Raw genomic sequence first — 13,220 nt, forward strand, 5'->3', positions numbered from 1 at the left:
TTACATAAGTGTGAAAATCATCCCATGAGATGATTTGCATGCTACAGAAAATTTATAAAACTACCATATCATTCTAATAATAAATGTTAAAGGAAACCTACATAGACTAAATTGGCCCACAAAGCAAGTTTAAACATTAATTAAAAATGTAATGTTTTAAGTTGAAAACAGTTACACATACTTAAAAACCTAGCACTCTGTGCGGTTTGAGGAAAATCTCAGGTTCAAGCCCAACCAGGGCAACTTAGTGACTTAGCAAGACTCTTTCTCAAAATAAAAAACAAGAAAAGAGCTGGTATATTAGAATGTGAAGGCCCAGGATGCAATTCCTAGTAAAAGAAACAAGCAAAAGAAAATAAAAGGCTTTAAAATCTTATTTTTAACTGGAAAATTTTGCTTGGCTATCTCAGATGTTAAAATATGCAACACTTTTCTAAGAACCCTTATAATAATCATTAGATTATAATTTCCACTATGCCTAAGTTTTATTAGACTGCATAAATAATTTGGGCTTTTATAGGCTTGCAATGGATTTAATTCTCAAAATTACTTTGGAAAATAAAAGCTGTGTTGAATTAAGCTTAACCATGAGATGAACATGACAATCACTCTGCTTCAACTGCATCTAGAATTAGTATTTAAGTCAAACAGTCTCCTTCCTCATTACCCAACCTTCTCTTTTCTCAAAAGCATAAAAACTCTGGACAGAAAATAATTCTTAGGAAAAAGAAATGAAAACAAAGAGGAGGTTGAAAAAGAGGAAAAATTTAAAGGGTTCAAGAAACTGGGAAGAGAATTATAAAGTTGTATTTTACCGATACATCAATACATCTTAAAATGTACTGACTTAATTTAGTACGTAAATTCAAAATCTTACTGTGCACCTGTCTTTCAGGATGATCAGCCATACTACTTTTCGTGTGACAGTCCACAGGCAGCGTTTGGACAACATGAAAAAGTCCCTGGCAAACTAAGCTGGCCACTTTACTTCTAATTCATTTATACTGGAGATATGGTTCTTATCAATTTACCTTCCAGAGTTGAAGACACCAAAGCATACCTGAAACCGCTGTGAGCTCTGGATCCTGATGACATCTCTCTGCCACTGATTTGGGCGCCCAGCTGTGCTTTGCCACAACTGCCGAAAAGGATCACCACCTGGAGCCTGCAGACCTGCCAGCAACTTGACACCGATGTGGCTTACGAAGTAATAAAATGTAATCTGTGAAAAATAGTTATCATCCAAACAATTACAATAAAGAAACCTCCAAATGTGACAGCGTATTTAAACTGCTATGAGCCTTCAAATACCTGACAGACATGTGGGTCCTTTGTGGAGAGGAAGACTCTGCTCCTGAGGGCTGAGGAAGTTGAATTCACTCTGCACACCAGGAAGAGGTAGTGGGCTGCGAGAAAGGAGAGGCAGTGAGTTAGGCTGAAAGTCATCATTGATGAATTGACTCGAGGCAGCAGGGTGATTCAGGCCCACATTCTCAGTCGGTCAGTACAACTCTTTACGAAGAATTAAAAGTTAATCTGAGAGTGGTGGTGGCACAAAACTGTGATCCCAGAACTCTTGGGAAGCTTAGGCAGAAGGGATGAAAATTTGAACTCAGTCTGGTTAACTTAGCAAGACTTTGTCTCAAAATTTAAAAAAAAAATTACAAAGTGTTTGGTATGTATCTCAGTGTAAATGCTGGGGTCCTGTGTTCAATCCCCAGAGCAGTGGAAAAAAAAATTTAAACCATACTATTTGTCTTATTAAATGGTCTAATAGTTTTACTTTGTGTATTTCCTGATGAAATTATTAACTGTGATTATACATCACTGTGGGCCACAGTCCAAAACCCAATTAATCACACCTGACATAGAAAGTGACAACCCTGCAAAAAATGGTATCCAGGCAAAACATTATACTGTGATTGCCTACCAAAGTAAGCACTTCAATCAAGAATTCAAAGGAGATCATTACTTCATGTGCTTTTATTTCAAAAACTTTGGGTTGAGTAGCCCCAGTGTTTCCCAGAAATGTGGGAAACACCCCAAGTCCTTAGGTTCTCTTGCCACAGTACAGATTATGCCAGGGATTGCTATTATTGAGAACTTGGAAAATAAATGTTGAGTGTTCCCTAGGCTTCTGTAGATTTCCTGCAATGCTTTATAAGGGTTACACCACATAATGTGGGAACTGTTATAATCTGTTTTCTGCTACCGTGCTTGGTGCAATCCTATTTGTCAAGAGGAACGAGAGAAATCATGATGATGATGACTACGATGGCAGGTCTAGCCAAGTTATTCGGTGGCATTTTAAAGTTGGACTGGCAATCAAATCCAGTTGCCCTGTCATTGGAAGAATCAACAGTACAACTATGAAACTGAACCTCTTCTGTCCTACTCTTATTCCAAAACTGCACTCTACGCAGAAAACAGTGGCATTAATCTGTTTATAGGTATAGCCAGAGGCGTAAGTGAAATCACTCCCTAGACTTATTGTATTAGCGTCACTGAATGAAGACCTGGTATCATGGTGATGACACAAGTGGACAATCTTTAGTTGCTCATGTGGCAGGTAAACAAATGTAAAGCAAGTAAATAATCAAATAAGCACAATGAGCCAAAGGGATACATTATTTGGGGGCGTAAATAATACTGTTAGTAGTACAAATGGTAACAAAATTCAACAAGACAAACTGTTGTTCATAAATAATCAGCTACTAAAAGCATCCATGAGAGATGTAGGGTCAGATTTCCATTTGTCAAGAAAATTACTTAATCATGTTTATTAAAAAATGTTCATTCTTAAAATCAGATCTGATAAATTATTGAGTTTTTATTTTTTTACTTGAGTTTACTGGTACATTTTAGGTATACAGTAATAAAGCAGCATTTGAAATAGTATTTTTCAAGTCATACAAGAATAAATTATCTAAATATAAAAGCAGAACATTTTACAAGTCATTAGGCATGCATTATGATACTGAAAACTGTTCTGTATTTTGTCAAGTATTAAACAGAATTTAACCTTCAGCTTGTAGTAGAAAGTAAAGTTTCAATTTGGAAACATCTAGAGATTCTGACATATGCCCTCGTAATAAATATTTTTCTTTTCATAAGAAAAATGTATTCAAAACATACCCAATATAAATATCTGCTTTCTGCCTTTGGTTCCAACTTAGTGACATCAGCAAGATTTTTTTTTAATTGATTTCGTTTGTACTGTAACTCCACTTAACCCTACATTCATAGAAGGAGTACAGAAGTTACAAGTGGAGATGCTTCTCAGAGAGCAGCATCACCCCTAGAAAGTTCTCTCATTTTCCAGAGGACATCAGTCATCACTTTCATTTATAAGACAAAGAAGTAAATCTTCAGCAGCATAACTCATCCAACACTGAGAGAAAACTATATGAGCTTCTAGATAACAAAAATGGTACTCAGTACTCACTCTACACATCTCTTCCTCCTGGAAGCAGCCTAGTAATACACCTGTCCTATACATGTACTCATCATCACCATTACTAACATCATCATCATCATCTTCATCATTATCACTGGTTCATCTGTACCCCACACCCACTTCAGTTCATCTAACTGGCTCATTAATTCCCACTGTATACCTGCATCTGTAAAAGCAAATGCATAAATACAGAGCACATCTTTAAAATAGACATTTTGAATGATCTCAAGCTATAATATTAATTATTAAAGTTACAAAACAAAAACATAATTTCATGAAAACTAACTTAAATGTTTATGTGGGAGGGACTTACTTGGAAAATATTTTCTCTCACTAACTGGATAAATATTGGAGTAAAATCCAAACACAAACCAGGCTGGATGACACAAAAGGAGTGCATAAAATATGAAAGCAAAAAAAATCATGAATCAAGTTTTGCGAGTTAAATCCAATAACCTTGGTAATGAATTCCACTGACCCTCAGCCTCAAGAAAGATAAGAATTTTCACCTTCATTTCACTCAACTATTGATAGGCAGCCTTGCATCTCCTCCCATTTCCCAAATTCTGAGAGATTAATGGGGCTGAATCTGAGTAGGAGAAACATAAATCCTGTTATAATGTGACCAGTTGGCTCAAAGGAACTCCAAAAAGGCACTGTAACAGTGAGATGATGTAAGTTCTCAAGAGCACCTCCAAAACAATCTAGCTGCAGGAATGGAACACCATAACAAGGTCCAAGGCCACAGGCAAGGTTAAAATATCAAATTTATAAAAATTAGAAAAAGGTATTCATCCTTGACAGAAATATGGCTCCCCTCAGAGAGAACAGTCTTAGAAACTCCTTGATGTTTTCATTTTTGTTTCTTTATTCAATTGTTTCCATCAAATCTTGCTTAATTCTCATATTTCTCCTTAAAGCAACAAGTTCCATGCACCAGGAACTATTTGTGAAAATACCTGTTAAAGGATACCCTCAAATAAGAATTGCTTATAATTTTGATAGCAAACACTAGTGAATGCTATTGTCTCACATTATATATGGCTTCGGTGACAAGTTGAGTCACTTTATAAGCTCATAAAACGTGACGGTGATAATGGAAATCACAAAGATGTCTGAAAATTTTCTCCACCATAAAAGCAACCTTAAAATGGCAAAAATAGTCTGCATTAACTTTTCCATGGCTCTGAAAAGTAATCAAATGTTTATGGCAATCTGGGGAGAGCTTTCAGTCAAGAGATGTCTGAATCTCAGTTTTTTAAATGTGTGTTTTGTGTATCTTAGCTTGTCCTCCTCTCATTGTCTGCTGTCCATCTCCACAGTAAATTTAACAAATGGTAACCTACATTCCTATACATGCCGGCAGGGTTAAATGGAGCTAATGCTTTGCCAAAGCCTCATTCCCATTCATCTGTCATAATCCTGTCTGGCAGTTGTGACAGTCTCTACTTAAAACACTGTCTAGAAGTGTTCACGACAGCAACTCTCAGAACAAAAATCTTTCTTGTATGTTAAGGATTTATCAAAAACAACAAATGCCAAGTGTCTTAACTGTACAGTTGCCTCAGGAGTATGTAATTGCTGGGGAAAACAGACTACTCATAAAATTCATGGGACTGAGATGTCGATAAAAGCTTTGAAAGTTCCATTATACTCCTCAAATTCTCAAAACACATGTACACGTGTGAGACTACGTGAGGCTCCAAGAAAGCAGGAAACAAAGAGAGAGGCAGAATTATCAGCTGGCTGGGCAGGTACTGAAGGTGCAGCCAACATGCACACAAGAAAGCCTCCGCAAGCACTGAGATATTTATTGGTCTAGGTTACTAGGATCTGAATGTTCATTGCGTCCTTCCCAAAAACCTGTGTTCAAACCTAATCACCATGAGGTTTAAGGGGACGGGGATTTAAGCAATGTGTAAAGTATAAGAACAAAATCTTCATGAATGGGAAAGGCTTTCCACAGAGAGCTGCATTGCCCATTCTACCACACCAAGCAGCTGCCCATACAAGTGGGCCTTCACTGGGTGCCAACTGCACTGATGCCTCCATCTTGGTCTCTCCAGCCTCTGGAGCTGTGCGAAAGAAGTTCACTTGTTTAAAAGCTACTCAGCCCATGTTCTAGCAACCTGAAGTGACTAAGACACAGGTATGCAAGAAACTCTCTTCAGTCATGAAGCCAACCAACGAGAGGTTTCAGGGGCCAGATAGAGACTTCACAGAATTAGTTCAGGAAAGTCACTGGAATGAAAACAAACAACCATAATAAACAGTAAGAACAGCAAACACAGGTGAGGTTAGAGGGACAAAAGATTTCCAGATTTGATATATTTATTATATAGGACATTAGTTTATAGGTCCAAACTTTTTTTTTTAATATACTGGCGATCGAACTCAATACCTTGTGCTTAGTGAGGCAGGCAGCAGCACCACTGTGCTAAACCCCCAGTCCTGGCCCAAACTTTTTAATGTGAAAAACAGGAAGAAATTAAATATAGTCTGTATGAAGGGAAAAGAAATAGCCATCAACAGAATGTATCTCTGAGGACTGTAAGATTTATTAGACAAAAAAATTTAAATCATCTATCAAAATATTTCAAAGAGAAAGGAGAATAAATATCTAAAGGATTAAGAAACTGTAACAACAGATGCCCAATATAGGAAAGAATTATTTTGCAAAGAGGAAGGAAATCTAGAGAAGGAAGGAGGGGATAAAACAGGAAGAGGAATGGAAGTAAAAAGATTATAGATTATAATGCCCCATAATGAATATAGTTGTGACTAATAAACACGCAGTGTACAAGTATGAATAAAAAATTTAAGTAAATTAGAAAAATAAGCAAACTAAAAATAGAGAATTTCTCTTTTAATTAATTAAGTTTACTGGTGCATTTTAGGTCTACATAATGCCGGGATTCATCACAGGGAACTTGTCCTTGTGCATGACATATCTTGGTTCTTATTTTTTCCCATTCCCCTCCCCTCCCTTCAACTCTTCCTCCCCTCCTTACTTACAAAAGCTTTGTGTCCATTTTTTTTCTTTTCTCATTATTTTCTTTCCCTTCCTTCCTTCACTTCACCCCTTTCCATTTGAACATTTTCTTTCTGTCTCACATTATTATAATTTTGGTCCTCATTTTCACTTTCACTTTCTCATACCGAAGATACAATGTGGTTTTTACACGTGTGTGTGCAATTTATTTCACTTAAGAATGTAGTCTCTGAGCCAAGTATGGTGGTACACCCCTATAATCCCAGTACTTGGGAGGCTGAGGCAGGAGGATTGCCATGAGTTCAAGGTGATCCTGGGCTACATAGTAAGTTCAGGGCCAGCCTGAACTACAAAGGGAAACCCTGTGTCAAAAAAAAAAATCAAAAACCCAAATTGTATAACTGATAATGAATTATAGGAAGAAACATCTAAAGAAGTACGGGAAGTGGGAAGGGTAGGGGAGAGGAAAGAAGAGAAAAAAGAAAAATATGAGGAAAGGAAAAATGGAAACAAAATCTTTGTAAATAGGGAAGGTGGAGGGGGTGAAGGGAGGTCAGGAGAATGGGGAAAAAATAAGAACCAAGATACTTCATGTAATATAAGATCCCAATGATGAATGTAACTGTACTGTATACCTAAAATGTACCAATAATCTTAATGGGGGGAAAAAAAAGGAATATGGTCTCAAGGTATATCTATTTAGCTTTAAATGTCTCAAGTTTTTCACTAAAGACACAGTCAATACATTTCAGTTATTATTTTAATTGATGATACATAAAATAATTAAAATTCAATGTTGACTGACACAAAATATAAAGATCTAATTTTTGGTAAAAAGCAGGAAAAAAAAGAATAGAATTGCATAAGACAAAAACGTTATATACTCATATTAAGTTAGTATTAATCCAACCTAGGTCACTATAAATTAGGATATTAAGTATAATCTCTAGGACAACTACTAATAACATAGTTCAGAAATATAAAATGTCAGTAAAATATGACAAGAACATATGATGCAAAAGAAAATATTCATTTAGCACAAAAAGCGGCTGTACTGAAGGAACAGAGAATAAGAAAGACATAAATCATACAGAAAACAAATAGCAGAAAGGTATACATCAGATCTTAGTAATTCATGCTGTGCATAAAATAAATTCTCCAATTACAATTCAGAGGTGAAATCATACACAAAAGTATGATATCTGAAAAAGAAAACTTTAAGATTCAACTTTGTAAAAAGACTGAAAATAAAATGATAAAAATGACATCCCAACAAACATTAGCCAAAAAAAAAAAGTTGTGGCAGCTCCACAAAATTCAGAAAAATAAGATTTTATGGTAGGAAAATGTCACTAGAAAGGACTTTTTATAATGATAAAATGATCAATTACTCAGGAAGATATAATTATAACCACGGTATGTACCTAAAAACACAGCCCCAAAATATATAAAGTGAAAGCCAGCAGAATATAAGTAAAAGAATGACTATCCAAAACACTAGTTGGAAACTCAGTACTACTCCACTTTCAAAAATAGAGCCACTTGATAGAAGATTAGCAAGGCAACGGAAGTCTTGGGAAACACTGTAATCAAATGAAACCTAATTAACACATATAAAGCAGCAGCACCTAACCATAGAAGAATGTTTTCGCTTTCAAAGTCTACACAAAACATTCTCCAAGAAAAAGTACGTTTTAAGGAAAATGTAAGGCATACAAGTATGATTTACCTACAATGAAATTATTTCAATCAATAACAAAGTAAACAAGAGAAATTCACAAACAAGGTGGAAATTAAGTAACACTTGCCAAAATGGCAAATGAATTCAAGAAATTACAAAGGAAATTTAAAGGATACTTTGAGATGAATAAAGTGAAAATAAAGCATACTAAAATGAATGGTACTGTTAAATTAGTGCTTACAAAGAAATATATAGCTGTAAATGCCTAAATTTTAAAAAATCTAAAAATCAATAGTCTAACATTTTACTTTAAGAAACTAAAAGAAAAGCAATCTTAACCATTAAACTAAAAATGGAGGTAGGAAATAATAAATATTAGAGGAAAATTAAATGAAATAGAGAACAGAAACAGTTGAAAAAAATTTTAAAAGAGAAGGTTGTTCTTGGAAAAAAATCAACAATGTTGACAAAACTTTTACTGGATTAACAGAAAGAGACAGGCTGAAACAGAGAAAGAGATTCAATGTCCTAAACTGAAAAATAAAACCAGGGTCAGAAACACTCAACCTTATAAAAGTGAAAAAGGATTAAAAAACAATAATATAAATTACATTAAACTAACAGAAGTAATACATTTGATGAGACAAATTACTAGACAGACACAAGCCAGTAATACTGACTCAAAAGAAATAAAAAATCTAAATAGACTATGACTTGCAAAAAAATGAATCAATAAAAAAAAAATTCCACAAAGAAAAGCTCAAGCATAGAATACTTAACTAGTAAATTCTCTGAAACATGTAAGCAATCATCTACAAATCAAAAGAGGTGTGGCACTTCACAACCCAGTCTATTAGGCCACTGTTACTTTAATACCCAAATCAAAGGCATGACAAGAAAAGTAACCAACAGACAAATATCCCTGATAATATACATCAGCAATGTATTAAACGATGTTTTCACTAAGATCAAGTGAAATTTGTCCCGGGAATGCAAAGTTTGCTCACCATATAAAAAAAAAAAAATCAGTCAATATTTATACCATACCAATCAAAGCACAAATGCCACATGATCATATCAATAAATAGAGAAAATACAATCGTCTAAGAAAACTCATCATAAAACAAAGTCTAACATATCTCAATATACAAAGTCAATATATAATGTAAAATTGCTCAGTAGAAACTGACAATTAGTCAATATTCAGCATATTCCATACACAAAGTCTAACACATCTAATCATAAAACTCAACATACAATACTAGAAAGGAACATTCTCTGCCTGACAGATGGTATCTACTATAAATTTAATGGTGGACACCACGTCTGCTGTTGCAAGCAAAATGGTACTGAAGTCCTCCAGTCATCAATTAGGCATGGAATAAATGAAAAGACTGGAAACCAAGAGGGAAACAACCCTATTTGTAGATAATATGGCACAATATATATATACATATATACTCACACACACACACCAAGAAACCACCAAAATTAAAAATAAGTACCACTAAAACACAAGGTTGATAAGTTTGTTAAGATACAAGCCTAATAAATAAAAATCAGTCCCATTCATATATATTCACAATGAATTATGTGAAAGTGAAATTATGAAAATATTTTCATTTACAATAGCTTCAAAAAGAATATTAAACAATGAATTTACCAAAAGAAAAGCAAGATTTGTACAATGAAAGCCACAAAACAATATCAAAAGAGATTAAAGAAAACTTAAATAAATACAAAAACATCATATGTAATGGTTAGAATGCTTAACATTGTGAAGATAGGTAATAGTCATCACATTGATGTATATCTTCAATACATTCTCTCTCAAAATTCCAGACACTATTTTTTTTGAGAAATGATAACTTGTCCCTAAAATTTATATGTAAATAAAACCTACAATAGCTCAAAAATATTGTGGAAAAGAACAAAATTATACTACTTACACTTCCCGAGTCTATTCTCTTCAAAGCACGTGACAAAGCTACACTAATCAAAACAGTGATGTCCTAGCAATCTATAAGCTTAAAGAACAATGCACTAGAACCGAGAGTTCAGAAATAAACTGATATGGGCCGGGGATTTAGCTCAGTGGTTCTACTACCTGCCTCACAAGCACAAGGACCCGAGTTCAATCCCAGGTACCAAAAAGAAAAAAGAAAGAAATAAACTGATACATCAGTAGCTAACTGACTTTTGATAGGGTGCCAAGACAATTCAATGAAGAAAAAACAGTCTTTGGTGCTCAGAAATGGCTGCATACAAAAGAAAGTAGATACTTCATATCATATTAAAAAATTAACTAAAAATGGACTAAAAGCCTCAATATAATATATTATGTCTAAAAAGAAATAATAGGTATAAATTTGTGACCTCGGATTAGGCAACAGTTGTTTAGATATGACACCTAAGAGAAAAAACAAACACTGTAAAGAGTGAAAAAAACAAATAAAGGATGGATAAGTGGGTGGATAGATTAAAAATAGAAAGTTTGACTTCATCAATATTATACAAGCTAGAGTGGGAGAGACAAGTGCCTTGAATTAAATACAGATCCATAACTTTTTTTTTCGTACCGGGGATCGAACTTGGGACCTTGCGCTTGGAGAAACAGGTGGCAGAACCACTGAGCTAAATCCCTGGCGATCCATAACTTTTACATGCTGTAAAGGAAAGCAATAAAAATAGTGGTAAGAATGAAAAAAATAGCATATAAATGAAAAACTAGATGAATTAGGACCACATAAAATAAAAAACAGAAAGGCCAGTGATTCGCACCCAAATCACAGTGCTAACAATATCCAGGAAGAACTGAGAGTCCAAATCAGCATACTTTAAATATATAATTTTTTGCATTTCATCAAGTAAAAGAGTATTTTAGATGTTGCAACAGTTAGAAGCATGAAAGTACAATCAAGAAATTATAAAGCCTTCTTCCCTTAAAAACCTTGAAAGTTGGTGTTTTCATTTTCTATCGCTGCCATAACAGATTATCATAAGCATAACGGCTTAAAACAGTACAAAGGAGGCACATTTACAGGCTGACATATTTTCTTTCGGTGGCATCCTATCGAAAAAGAACAGGTTAGATAAGAGGAATCTGTGTTTTTGGAAGAGAATGAATATGTTTAACAATTTATACCAAGCTATTTTTACCAAGATGGACATTTAAGTGTTACAAAGATGATGTCATCATGATTATCATAAAAAAAAAAACAGTACCAAGAAATGATCCATTAGTTTCTATAGTTCACAAGTCTAGGCACTATATGACTTAGTTGGTTCTTTGCTTCAATGTTCAAAAGGCTGAATTTAAAGTGTTGCCTGGCTATTATTCTCTCTGAGGGCCCTGGGAATGAATCCATTTCCAAGCTAATTCAACATGAAGAATTCAATTCTATGTAGTTTTAAGACTGATGTCCTGATTCCTTGCTGGCCCTTACCCACTGACTCCTTTGCACTTCTAGAGATCCCTGCATTCTTTATTTCATGGACCCTTTTCTCTCTCTTCAAAGCCAACATTCAGGTCAAATCCTCAAACCTCAAACCTCTCTGATCTCCCCTCTTCTGTTCTTTGGAGCTCATGGAATAATGCTCGGTCCACGAGAATAGTAGAAGATAACCTTCCAATATGAAAATCAGATGGCTAGAGTGGAACAGGGAGAACCAGTCAGCCACAAGAAGAACCCAACAGCTCCCCAGCCTTCATCCAGTGGACCAGTAAGGACTGAACAGCTGCACAAACACCTCTGAAATAACATATCCCGCCCTGCCCCCTCACGATGCTCTCAGGCCTCCTGATTGAATCAGTTCCTGGATCCACACTGCAGAGGCACAGGTGGTCATAAAGGTCATTTTGCTGAGCTCCAGAAGATAAAACGGAAGTGAACAACTGCAATAAAGGCACATCAGACCTCCATAGTTGGTAAGTTGGAGGGATCACCATCTTCCATCAGAACTCTGACTATCTACAGAGAAAGGGTAGAGAGAACCTGTAGTAGAACCTTGCAGAGTTCAACACTGAAGGAGGTCAGGGAGCTCATTTTGGACCTTCAGCCCAAATTCAACCTGAATCTCAGGGGTCTGCTGTTGGCTAGCTGAGACTAAATGACTTAGTTCTGCACATTGCTGCTCACACTATCTATTGTGACAGCAGAGATATACCCTGAAAGAGGCTCTTTAATTTCTTTTTCTTTCTTTTCTCATCCCATTCTGAAAGTTATTTTTTCTGTCTTCTTTTTCCCAGTTTCTTGCTCCCCCACATTATTCATCATCTCCCTTTTTGTCCCTGTTCCTGCCCTAATTCAGATTTCTTTTTCTTTTCTTTCTTTTCTTTTCTTCTCTTTTTTTCTTCACTCGAGGGTCATTAATTTCAAAGGAAAGTGAGTTGAGGCCCTATTACTATTAAGTTGTTCTATTCTTGTCTTTGCTCTTGCACTGTGTCTTTCCCTCTTTTCTTCATTAGTTTCCTAAAGTTTGTATAGTCATCCTGTGTCCTCTGGCTTCACTTGAAACATTCTCCTATGCTTCTACCTATCCCTCTCCTCCTAGCTCCTTCTAAGTCCCCATCCTGAAGGGTAAAGTTGCTTTATTGAAGAGTTTATTGACTATAAACGTATTTTGGGCTGCTCCTCGATTTTCATTTAATTCACATGGTTGAAAAGTCATAGCTTACTACCACAAAGGGTCAGTTTCTAAGCTTTGCCTGATGTTATTGTGTTGGTGACTCTATCAATTGGGCTAAAGGGCTGTGATTGATTTAATGTGTTTCTGATATTATGAAAATGAGAGTATCTATGACTCATTATACACTCAAAACCTAAAGAGCAGCTATATCAGATCAAAATACTAACCCAGGAATCAATCAAAGACAGCACAACAACAAAAATAAAAATGAGAAAGCACTTAAGCAAGACACAAAGACAGACTTCCAGTTCACCAATGGCAAACTCTAGCAGAAATGAGGTGGAAGTCTGACAAAAACCCACCAGGTCACCCTGATCTTATAACACAGGAAGTAACAAAACAGATCAACCAGGCTCTAAAAAAAATCAAAACAGAAATAATTTCCCAGATAACTAGAGAGA

General features: G+C 35.3%; 1 protein-coding gene across 1 annotated transcript in view; it reads right to left on the reverse strand.

Moving 5' to 3' along the window:
- Positions 1 to 13,220, reverse strand: part of Malrd1 (MAM and LDL receptor class A domain containing 1) — a 638,235-nt gene that overhangs the window by 591,411 nt on the left and 33,604 nt on the right. Inside the window, exons 3-4 of the mRNA XM_019205159.2 lie at positions 1,312 to 1,406; positions 1,061 to 1,222 (exon numbers count right to left, since the gene is read on the reverse strand). Of these exons, the coding sequence (XP_019060704.1) occupies positions 1,061 to 1,222; positions 1,312 to 1,406 (257 nt within the window). The remainder of the gene's footprint in view (positions 1 to 1,060; positions 1,223 to 1,311; positions 1,407 to 13,220) is intronic.

This window comes from Fukomys damarensis, unplaced genomic scaffold (assembly GCF_012274545.1).
Source record: "Fukomys damarensis isolate Sample0158 unplaced genomic scaffold, DMR_v1.0_HiC HiC_scaffold_37, whole genome shotgun sequence".
NCBI lineage: Eukaryota > Metazoa > Chordata > Mammalia > Rodentia > Bathyergidae > Fukomys > Fukomys damarensis.